The sequence below is a fragment of the Scyliorhinus torazame genome, chromosome 17, assembly GCF_047496885.1.
Source record: "Scyliorhinus torazame isolate Kashiwa2021f chromosome 17, sScyTor2.1, whole genome shotgun sequence".
NCBI classification, from domain to species: domain Eukaryota; kingdom Metazoa; phylum Chordata; class Chondrichthyes; order Carcharhiniformes; family Scyliorhinidae; genus Scyliorhinus; species Scyliorhinus torazame.
Window position 1 is genome coordinate 90,725,321 of NC_092723.1, and position 12,289 is coordinate 90,737,609.

Sequence of the window (12,289 nt, forward strand, 5' to 3'; positions counted from 1 at the left end):
GGTTCGTTTGTGTATCGGAACACCCAACACGACACAGGGATGTCTTGCTGCTGTTATGTAGGGCCTTGGTGAGACCACACCTGGAATATTGTGTGCAGTTTTGGTCTTAACTGAGGAAGGATGTTCTTGTGAGTACAATAGAGGTTTACCAGATTGATTTTTGGGATAGCGGGACTGACATATGAGGAGAGATTGGGTTGGTTGTGATTATATTTGCTGGAGTTCAGAAGAATGAGGGGGGATCTCATGGAAACCTATAAAATTCTAACAGGACTAGATGGGGTAGAGACAGGAAGGGTGTTCCCGATGATGGGGGAGTCGAGAAATAAGAGTCACAATCTGAGGATATGGGGTGGTGCATTGAGAACTGAGATGAGAAGAAATCTCTTCACCCAGAGAGTGGTGAGCCTGTGGAATTCGCTGCAAAAGATCAAGCGTAATGTTGATTTTAAAATCTTTAACTTGCAAAGTGATGGACTAAAAGTCTTGTCATGGTCCTTTACTTCTCTAATTCTGTGATGTAATTTCTTTCTTTATGCCCAATGTTTGAAATGATCTGTGTGTTGTAGATATTCTGCTGCATTCTTCCCTTACTGAAGAACTGCTTGAAGTGTCCTGGCTTTCTGCATTGAAAACGCTTTGCACCCCCTGCATCTCTGACAGTGTTGGCTGTTTATTTGCACCGCAGTATGAGCACTTCAAGAAGACTGGTGCAGGATTTCCTGTCCTGTTGGTCATTTTGGTGCACTTTTGAGTAGACGTTGCTGTCACACTTGGCCTAAATGACCAGCAAACTTGTATGAAGCTTCAGTGTGTTGATGGATGAGAGGTTGATTTTGCTCCCTATGTTGGTCTCCTTAATGTATTGAAGGAGTCAAGAGTTCTTGAGGTAATCTTTTGTCTATAAATAATTTGACCGCATTTTGTTGCGGGTTCTGATGGCAAAGCATTCATGAAGAAGTTCTGGTCGCCTCATTTTAGGAAGGATGTGGAAGCTTTGGAAAAGGTGCAAAGAAAATTTACCAGGATGTTGCCTGGAATGGAGAGTAGGTCTTACGAGGAAAGGTTGAGGGTGCTAGGCCTTTTCTCATTAGAACGGAGAAGGATGAGGGGCGACTTGATAGAGGTTTATAAGATGATATGGGGAATAGATAGAGTAGACAGTCAGAGACTTTTTCCCCGGGTGGAACAAACCATTACAAGGGGACATAAATTTAAGGTGAAAGGTGGAAGATATAGGAGGAATATCAGAGGTAGATTCTTTACCCAGAGAGTAATGGGGGCATGGAATGCACTGCCTGTGGAAGTAGTTGAGTCGGAAACATTAGGGACCTTCAAGCAGCTATTGGATAGGTATATGGATTACAGTAAAATGATAGTGTAGATTTATTTGTTCTCAAGGGCAGCACGGTAGCATTGTGGATAGCACAATTGCTTCACAGCTCCAGGGTCCCAGGTTCGATTCCGGCTTGGGTCACTGTCTGTGCGGAGTCTGCACGTCCTCCCCGTGTCTGCGTGGGTTTCCTCCGGGTGCTCCGGTTTCCTCCCACAGTCCAAAGATGTGCGGGTTAGGTGAATTGGCCAATGATAAATTGCCCTTAATGTCCAAATTGCCCTTGGTGTTGGGTGGAAGTGTTGAGTTTGGGTAGGGTGCTCTTTCCAAGAGCCAGTGCAGACTCAAAGGGCCGAATGGCCTCCTTCTGCACTGTAAATTCAATGTTAATCTATGATTAATCTAGGACAAAGGTTCGGTACAACATCGTGGGCCAAAGGGCCTGTTCTGTGCTGTATTTTTCTATGTTCTATGTTCTAAGTTTGCGTTTCAATTCCCCATACTTTGCAACAACAGACTTACCTTTATGGGTCAGTGAGAAACAATTTGACTGACTTCCTTGGGCTTTGGACTCTGGGAGGAAACCGGAGCACCCGGAGGAAACCCAAGCAGACACGGGGAGAACGTGCAGACTCCGCACAGACAATGACCCAGTGGGGAATTAAACCTGGGACCCTGGCGCTGTGAAGCCACAGTGCTATCCACTTGTGCTACCGTGCTGCCCTGATGGCCCAGTCCATACTAGCCCAGTTTCCCTTTTACTGTGAGTTACTCTAATCTCACTCAGGTCGGTTAATTCAAAACTACTATATTTACACTGTGGACAGGATGAGCCTGACAGGATGAGGTAGGCACATCGCTTTTGGGTACAGACTATTCCATCTGCTCTAGTCTCTGGCACACGACTACTGATGCCACTGATACTTCATGCCTCACAGTACCATAATTATTAACCCCTTATACTGTTATATTATTTGGAAATAATTGACAACTTATTGATATGCAGGTAAGTATTCAGGGTGCCACATTTATTGCTGCACTATATTCAAGTGCTCAGCAACAACATATCAGTCCACCAGCAAAAGAAAAAGTGACAGAAATACACTTGATGGAACATTTTGCGTCTAAATGTGTGATTGTTTTGAACTTGTGGGAAGCAGAAGGCAAAGCAGCATCTTAAATTACAGTGTTACTTTTGCCATTTACCTTAATCCTTTGTTCTGAGGTTACTGACCCTCCTTAATTTGAAATACTTTCCTCCTATTTACTCTATCAAAGCCCTTCATAATTTGGAACGCCTTGACTAAAAATCCCTTGGCATTCTCTGCTCCGAGTAAAAGAATCCCAGCTTCTTGGCTCGCTCTCTTAGTTCTGGAACCATGCCAGTAAAACTTAATCTGATGCAACATCCTCCCAAAAATGGTAGAGAATTGAAAACAGTACTCGAGCTAAGGTCGAAACATTCTTTTGTAAAGGTTCAGCAGACCTCCTTTTTTTAATCCTGAGTTCCTAAATTATGAAACCAAAAATTCCATTTGCTTTTTTAACATCCTTCTCAACTTGTCCGACTTGGATAGTCAGAGGCTTTTCCCCGGGGTAGAGGGGTCAATTACTAGGGGGCATAGGTTTAAGGTGAGAGGGGCAAGGTTTAGAGTAGATGTACGAGGCAAGTTTTTTACGCAGAGGGTAGTGGGTGCCTGGAACTCGCTACCGGAGGAGGTGGTGGAAGCAGGGACGATAGTGACATTTAAGGGGCATCTTGACAAATACATGAATAGGATGGGAATAGAGAGATACGGACCCAGGAAGTGTAGAAGATTGTAGTTTAGTCAGGCAGCATGGTCTGCACGGGCTTGGAGGGCCGAAGGGCCTGTTCCTGTGCTGTGCATTTCTTTGTTCTTGTTCTTTGTTCACATTCTGAGATCTGTGTAAACTACATTCATTCTCTCTCCTCCACCCTCTCCTTCCCTCAACCTCTTCTCTCACTCTCTCTCTCTCTCTTTGTCTCTTGCTCTCATTCCTACTTCTCCCTCTCTCTTTCTCTCCTTACCCTTCTTTCCCAACTCTCTCTTACCTATTCTCTCTCGCTGGCAATCTCTCCACTCTCTCCTCCCCTTCTTCGTTCCTTCTCTCTCCCAGGGGACAGTTTATTGTCTATGGTGAACCAGGCCAGCTTACAATCCAGGACCGGATGTGGATAAACAGTGACTTCAATTTTGACAATGTCCTGTCGGCAATGATGGCTCTCTTTACTGTTTCCACCTTCGAGGGGTGGCCCCAGTGAGTACTGAGGGAGGGGCTTCAGTGAGTACAGAGGGAGATCCCAGTGAGTACAGAGGGAGATCCCAGTGAGATTGCACTTGTTAGCAGTCTCGGTGAGTACATCGCACGAGGTCTCGCTGAGAGTTGGGGATGGAGTCTAAAGAGCACTCAATTGTTGTGATTGTTGTGATTGAATGGCATAGTGTAGGTTAGATGGCTTTTGTTTCGGTGCAACATCGTGGGCCGAAGGGCCTGTACTGCGCTGTATTGTTCTATGTTCTATGTTCTATGTTTGACAGTAGTATCAGGGGGCACTCAGAGTCTCTTTGAAACTTTTTATTCGTTCTTGGACATTGCCCCTCCCATATTTCTGCAACTGAATGGTTTGCTCAGCCATTTCAGAGTGACCCACTTTACTGTGGATGTCGAGTCACATGTAGACCAGACTGGGTAAGGATGGCAGATTACCTTCCCTAAAGGAAAGTCGTGATCCAAATTACTTTTTATGACAATCAACAATATTTTCAATTTTGAATTTCACCAGCTACCATAGTGGGATTTGAACCCATGTCCACAGTGCTTAAACCTGAGCCACTGAAATACTAGTCCAATGAAAGTACCACCACACCACACTTGTTGTTCCCAGTGAGTACCCAGGGTACTGAATCTCAAAGAACACGTGAGGGTGTGATTTCATTTATACTATGGATTTGCTGGTCTAAATTTGTATTCAAGAAGGGGTGGGTTCCCTCAGCTGTCTCACTGTCTTCCTCTTTGTAACATTGCAATAGACACTTGTCTTTGGATTTTTTTAATGGAGAGACAGAGCTGGATATAGTACAGAACAGTAACTGAGAGGTTAGGAGAGGTAACTGTCATCTCTTCCACCCAGATTACTGTACAAGGCCATTGACTCTCACACCGAGGACATGGGACCCATCTACAACTACCGAGTGGGGATTTCAATATTCTTCATTATTTATATCATCCTCATTGCTTTCTTCATGATGAATATCTTTGTGGGGTTTGTAATTGTAACGTTCCAGGAACAGGGAGAGGCCGAGTACAAGAACTGTGAACTGGACAAAAACCAGGTAATGATCCGCAACTACATTCCATACCAGGGTAACAACTCTCACTCTAATCCCATAACCGAGAAACAATCCTCACTCTAATCCATTCCCAACTGACAATCCTCATTCTAATCCCATATCTGAGTAACAACCCTCACACTCATCCTGTATCCGAGTAACAATCTTCATACTGATCCCATACCCAAGTAACAATCGTCACTTTCAACCCTACCCGAGTAACAATCGTCTCGCTGATCCCATACCCAAGTAACAATCCTCAGTCTCATTCCATAACTGAGTAACAATCCTTACCCACACCCTATATCCGGGTATCAATTCTCACTCACACCATGTACCCAAGTAACAATACTCATCCATCACCCTGTACCTGAGTAACAATCCTCAGCTATAACCCTGTACCTGGGTACCAATCCTTACGCACACCCTGATCCCCAGTAACAAACCTTACCCACACCCTGTAACCGTGTGACAATCCTTTTCCGCACCCTATACCTGAGATTCAGGCCCCTCTATATGGTAGGATACTGTTGTTTATTTATTGATCTGTCCCTTCCTGAGCCATGTAACTAATTTTTTTCCTGCTCCTTTGCAGCGTCAGTGTGTCCAATATGCCCTCAAGGCTCGACCCCTGATGAGATACATTCCCAAGAACACACATCAATATAAAGTGTGGTATGTGGTGACCTCCTCATATTTTGAATACCTCATGTTTGCCCTCATCCTCCTCAACACCATCTGTCTCGGGATGCAGGTGGGTTTGCGCAAGCTCCTCTATTTGTCTCCTGGTTTGTATGTTCATTTCAATATATATTTTGTATGTCCATGTGTTTACGAAGCACTGGAAATTAGTTTGGGGAATGTGTTTGGGGAGTGGAGATGTTGAACCTTCAGGGTTGGGAGAGGATTGAGTGAATTTGAGGAGCCAGTGTCTTTCAATTCCACCATCAGAGAATCCCTATAGTGCAGAAAGAGGCCGTTCAGCCCATTGAGTCTGTACTGACTCTCCAAAAGAGCACCCTACCTAGGCCCACTCTCCTGCCCTATCCCCGTAACCCCATCTAACCGTTGGACACTCAGAGCAATAAGGTCACCTCACCTGCACATCTTTGGACTGTGGGAGGAAACCGAAGCACCCGAGGAAACACATGCAAACACATGGGACCAGCACGGGTGCATAGTGGTTAGCTCAATTGCTTCACAGCTCCAGGGTCCCGGGTTCGATTCCCGGCTTGGGTCACTGTCTGTACGGAGTCTGCACGTTCTCCCCTTGTGTGCGTGGGTTTCCTCCGTGTGCTCCGGTTTCCTCCCACAGTCCAAAGATGTGCAGGTTAAGTGGATTGGCCATGCTAAATTGCCCTTGGTGTACAAAATTGCCCTTAGTGTTGGGTGGGGTTACTGGGTTATGGGGATAGGGTGGAGGTGTGGGCTTGGGTAGGGTGCTCTTTCCAAGAGCGGGTGCAGACTCGATGGGCCGAATGGCCTCCTTCTGCACTGTAAATTCTATGATCTATGACATGGAAAAATGTGCAAACTCCACACAGACAGTCACCCAAGGCTGGAATTGAACCCAGGTCCCTGGTGCTGTAAGGCAGCTGTGCTAACCACTGTGCCTCCATGTTAGGCACAGATTTCCTGCTCTGGCAATGCTGGGCTGACGATATGACACAGTTTCAGCCGTGTTCAATATGTTCAAGAGGCGGCTAGATATAGCACTTGGGGAGAATGGGATCAAAGGCTATGGGGAGAAAGCAGAATTAGGCTACAGAGTTGGATGATCAGCCGTGATTGTGATAAATGGGGCTCGAAGGGCCAAAAGGCCTCCTCCTGCTCCAATCTTCTTTGTATCTATGTATGTATGTATCTTCCAATCCTGGCTAAAGCAGGAATGGACCATCTCTCACGCTGTATACTAACGAGTGTAGGCGAGTTGGGGACGGGAGGAGGCATATCCCCTTTTTACCACACTAGCTGCTATATTCAGACTTTGGATCTTCAGACTTTTACTGAAGTCGTAGGCATGGGTGGATGGGTAAGCTGGGTGAGTAGTCAGCTCGGGGCTGGTTGACTGGGCAGCCTGACCAGAGGGAGTAGTCCCTTGGTCTGGCAGGGTAGTCAGTTGGTCAAAGAGTGGTGAGGGGTGCAGTTGGGGCAGCCTGGGATTACGGGAGGGTTGGGAATTAGGTGCTGTTCGAGGTGATTGGGATTGTCATAGCCAGTCAGGAGGTGTAGTTGTTATTCCCAGGGTAGTCAGGATGGTAGCCGGGTCAGGTTGGGGGGTTTGTTTGTTTGGTCATGTCTGGTTGGGGGATTTGGTTGTTGGGACGGGCCAGGTCGTGGGGTTGTTGGGTCAGGTCAGGTCGGGAGGGGTTGGTTGTTAGATCAGATTGGTCTGGGGGAGGGGGGTGCGTGGGGGGTGGGGTTCCTGGGTCGAGTCTGGAAGTGATTAGGGAGTCAGTTCTGGTGCTCAGTTCAGTTACACTCTGACATTTATTGGGTAAACCTGAAATAAGTCTGGATATCTGGTTCTGGGTAGCCGGGTATCAGCCCATTGGAAGTTTAAACTTCCAAGGCAATTTTCAGACTTGTGTGTGCATCAGGACTTCTTTAGGGTCTCTGACAATCCAAAGACCGGGGGATTTGGCCTTAGCCTGGATTTTGTCAGCACTTCTATGGGTGGAAATTGAACCACCGGCCTTCGAACTCAGAGGTGTATCAGAGTGCGAGAAACAGTGAGAATGAGAATGAAATGAAAATCGCTTATTGTCACAAGTAGGCTTCAATGAAGTTACTGTGAAAAGCCCCTAGTCGCCACATTCCTGCGCCTGTTCGGGGAGGCTGGTATGGGAATTGAACCGTGCTGCTGGCCTGCTTTAAAAGCCAGTGAATTAGCCCAGTGTGCTAAACCAGCCCCTGCTGGGGAGCTGGGAGGATAAAAGAGCCAAAGTGAGAATGGAACCGGGAGGATAAAAGAGCATTTTCAAGAGTGAGACTGAAAGCGGGAGCTGGGAGGATAGAAGAGCGAGAGAAAGAGCGAGAGTCAGAATGGAGCCAGGATAAAAGAGCGAGACTGAGAGCGGAGCCGGGAGGTTAAAAGAGCATGTGATTAGTGTGAAAACAGCTAATTAATAAGTTCGCAGACGACACAAAAATTGGTGGAGTTGCGGATAGTGGAGAGGATTGTCAGAGGATACAGCGGGATATAAACTGGTTGGAGTCTTGGGCGGAGAAATGGCAGATGGAGTTTAATTCGGCCAAGTGTGAGGAAATGCACTTTGGAAGGTCCAATGCATGTAGGAATTACACAATAAATGGTAGAACTCTTGCGAGTATTGACAGGCAGAGAGGTCTGGGCGTGCATGTCCACCGAACACTGAAAGTGGCAACGCATGTGGATAAGGTGGTCAAGAAGGCAAACAGCATGCTGGCCTTCATCGGTCGGGGCATTGAATATAAAAATTGGCAAGTCATGTTGCAGCTGGGCATGCATGTCCACCGATGACTGAAGTGGCAAGGCGTGTCAATAAGGTGGTCAAGAAGAAATACATGCTGGCCTTCATCGGTTGAGTCATTGAATATAAAAATTGGCAAGTCATGTTGCAGCTGGGCATGCATGTCTACTGATCACTGAAGTGGCAAGGCGTGTCAATAAGGTGGTCAAGAAGGAATACATGCTGGCCTTCATCGGTTGAGTCATTGAATATAAAAATTGGCAAGTCATGTTGCAATTGTACAGGCCCTTAATTTGGCCTCATTTGGAATATTGTCTACAATTCTGGTCGCCACACGACCAGAAGGATGTGGATGCTTTGGAGAGGGTACAGAAGCGGTTTACTAGGATGTTGCCTGGTATGGAGGGAATTAGCTATGAGGAGAGGTTCTCATTGGAATGACGGAGGTTGAGAGGCAACCTGATAGAGGTCTACAAGATTATGAGTGGCATGGACAGAGTAGATAGTCAGATGTTCTTTCCTAGAGTAGGAGAGTCAAGCATTAGGGGATATAGGTTTAAAGTGCATGGGGAAAAATTTAGAACTGATGTGCGAGGCAAGTATATATAGAGGGTGGTAAATATATGGAACGCGCTGCCTGGGGAGGTGGTAGGAGCAGGTACGATAGCAGCATTGAAGGGGCATCTAGACATATATATGAATAGGGTGGGAATGGAAGGATACGGACTCTATAAGTTCCTACGGTTTTAGTTTAGGCAGGTGACATGGTCAGCGCAGGCTTGGAGGGCCGAAGGGCCTGTTCCTGTGCTGTACTTTTCTTTGTTCTTTGTTCTTTGAGAGCGGAGCCAGGAAGATAAAAGAACTTGAGAATTAGAGCAGAGCCAGAGGATAAAAGAGTGTGAGAAAGATTGAGACTGAGAGCGGAGACGAGAGGGTAAAAGAGTACGTGACAGAGCAAGAGTGAGAGCAGAGCCGGGAGGATAGAAGAGCATGTTAAAGAGAAAAAATGAGGACGAATCCGGGAGGATAAAAGAGCATTTGAAAGGCCGAGACTGAGAGCAGAGTTGGGAGGATTAAAGAGCGCAAGAAAGAGTGAGAATGAGATCAGAGCCGGGGAGATAATAGAACAAGAGAAAGACCAAGAATGAGAGCAGAGCTGGGAGGACAAGAGAGCGTGAGAAACAGTGAGAATGAGAATGGAGCTGGGAGGTTAAAAGAGCAAAAATGAGAGTGGAACCGGGAGGATACAAAAGCGCAGGAAAGAGCGAGAGTGAGAGCGGAGCCGCAAGGATAAACGAACACGAAAATAAGTGAGACCAAGGGTAGTGGGTGCCTGGAACTCACTGCCGGAGGAGGTGGTGGAAGCAGGGACGATAGTGACGTTTAAGGGGCATCTTTACAAATACATGAATAGGATGGGAATAGAGGGATACGGACCCCGGAAGTGTAGAAGATTTTAGTTCAGACGGGCAGCATGGTCGGCGCAGGCTTGGAGGGCCGAAGGGCCTGTTCCTGTGTTTTCTTTGTTCTTTGTTCTTTGAGAGCGGAGCCAGGAAGATAAAAGAACTTGAGAATGAGAGCAGAGCCAGAGGATAAAAGATTGTGAAAAAAGCGAGGATGAGAATGGACACGGGAGGATAAAAGAGCGTGAGATAGAGCGAGAATGAGAACGAAGCCGAGAGATTGAAATAGCGTTTGAAAGAGTGAGATTAAAAGTGGGTGCCAAGAGAATAAAACAGCGTGACAAAGAGCGAGAGTGACAACAGAGCCAGGCGGATAAAAGAGTGAGACGGAGAGCGGAGTTAAGTTGATAGAAGGGCGTCAGAAAGAGTGAGACTGCGAGGGAGCTGAGTAGATAAAAGAGCATGTGAAAGAGTGAATGCGAAACTGGGAGGATAAAAAGGTTTGAAAATGAGAGCGGAGCCGGGAGGATATAAGAGCGTGTGAAAGACCAAAAAAGAGAACGGAACCGGGAGGATAAAAGAGCGAGAATGAGAGTGGAACTTGTCGTGATATTCATATAAACATGATGTGGAGATGCCGGCGTTGGACTGGGGTGAGCACAGTACGAAGTCTTACAACACCAGGTTAAAGTCCAACAGGTTTGTTTCGATGTCACTAGCTTTCGGAGCGCTGCTCCTTCCTCAGGTGAATGAAGAGGTCTGTTCCAGAAACACATATATAGACAAATTCAAAGATGCCAAACAATGCTTGGAATGTGAGCATTAGCAGGTGATTAAATCTTTCCAGATCCAGAGATGGGGTAACCCCATGTTAAAGAGGTGTGAATTGTACCAAGCCAGGACAGTTGGTAGGATTTCGCAGGCCAGATGGTGGGGGATGAATGTAATGCAACATGAATCCCAGGTCCCGGTTGAGGCCGCACTCATGTGTGCGGAACTTGGCTATAAGTTTCTGCTCGGCGATTCTGCGTTGTCGCGGGTCCTGAAGGCCGCCTTGGAGAACGTTTACCCGGAGATCAGAGGCTGAATGCCCTTGACTGCTGAAGTGTTCCCCGACTGGAAGGGAACATTCCTGCCTGGTGATTGTTGCGCGATGTCCGTTCATTCGTTGTCGCAGCGTCTTCATGGTCTCGCCAATGTACCACGCTTCGGGACATCCTTTCCTGCAGCGTATGAGGTAGACAACGTTGGCCGAGTCGCATGAGTATGTACCGCGTACCTGGTGGGTGGTGTTCTCACGTGTAATAGTGGTATCCATGTCGATGATCTGGCACGTCTTGCAGAGATTGCCATGACAGGGTTGTGTGGTGTCGTGGTCACTGTTCTGAAGACTGGGTAGTTTGCTGCAAACAATGGTTCGTTTGAGGTTGCGCGGTTGTTTGAAGGCAATTAGTGGGGGTGTGGGGATGACCTTGGCAAGATGTTCATCGTCATCAATGACGTGTTGAAGGCTGTGAAGAAGATGACGTAGTTTCTCCGCTCCGGGGAAGTACTGGACGACGAAGGGTATTCTGTCGGTTGTGTCCCATGTTTGTCTTCTGAGGAGGTCGGTCCGGTTTTTTGCTGTGGCGCGTTGGAACTGTCGATCGATGAGTCGAGTGCCATATCCCGTTCGTACGAGGGCATCTTTCAACGTCTGTAGATGTCTGTTACGCTCCTCCTCGTCTGAGCAGATCCTGTGTATACGGAGCGCTTGTCCATAGGGGATGGCTTCTTTAATGAGTTTAGGGTGGAAGCTGGAGAAGTGGAGCATCATGAGGTTATCCGTAGGTTTGCGGTAAAGCGAAGTGCTGAGGTGACCGTCCTTGATGGAGACGAGTGTGTCCAAGAATGCAACTGATTTTGGAGAGTAGTCCATGGTGAGTCTGATGGTTGGATGGAACTTATTAATGTCATCGTGTAGTCGTTTCAGTGATTCTTCGCCGTGGGTCCAAAGGAAAAAAGTGTCATCGATGTATCTGGTGTATAACATCGGTTGAAGGTCCTGTGTGGTGAGTAGGTCCTGTTCAAACTTGTGCATGAAGATGTTGCCGTATTGGGGTGCGAATTTGGTCCACATGGCTGTTCCGTGCGTCTGGATGAAGAACTTGTTGTCGAAGGTGAAGACGTTGTGATCCAGAATGAAGCGGATGAGTTGCAGAATTGCGTCTGGAGATTGGCAGTTGTCGGTGTTGACTACTGAGGCTGTTGCAGCAATGCCGTCGTCATGGGGGATGCTGGTGTAGAGTGCCGAGACGTCCATTGTGACGAGGAATGTTCCTGGTTCAACTGATCCATGGGTGCTGAGTTTCTGTAGGAAGTCCGTCGTGTCGCGACAGAAGCTGGGGTTCTGTCGATGTACGATGGGTTTCAAGATGCCCTCGATGTAGCCAGAGAGGTTCTCACACAGGGTCCCATTGCCTGAAACGATAGGGCGGCCTGGTGTGTTGGCCTTATGTATTTTCGGCAGGCAGTAGAGATCTCCAATGTGGGGAGTACGTGGGATGAGAGCACGTAGGGTGCTCTGAAGATCTGGATCCAAGGTCTTGATCAGTCTGTTAAGTTGGCGGATGTGTTCCTTGGTCGGATCTGCGGGTAACTGTCTGTAATGTTCTTGGTTGTTCAGTTGTCGGTATACTTCTTTGCAGTAGTCCGTTCTGTTCAGTACGCCAGTGGCCCCCCCTTTGTCTGCTGGTTTGATGACGATGC

The 12,289-nt window shown here is 47.3% G+C and overlaps 1 protein-coding gene across 12 annotated transcripts in view; it reads left to right on the forward strand.

The window, feature by feature from the left end:
• LOC140393996 (voltage-dependent L-type calcium channel subunit alpha-1S-like) overlaps positions 1-12,289 on the forward strand; it is an 804,045-nt gene that overhangs the window by 459,426 nt on the left and 332,330 nt on the right. For 11 of the 12 annotated variants that reach the window (XM_072480735.1, XM_072480727.1, XM_072480737.1 and 8 more), the window contains 3 exons: positions 3,473-3,613; positions 4,488-4,689; positions 5,282-5,440. In XM_072480735.1, the coding sequence (XP_072336836.1) occupies positions 3,473-3,613; positions 4,488-4,689; positions 5,282-5,440 (502 nt within the window). The remainder of the gene's footprint in view (positions 1-3,472; positions 3,614-4,487; positions 4,690-5,281; positions 5,441-12,289) is intronic. The other variant, XM_072480734.1, reaches the window with a different exon arrangement.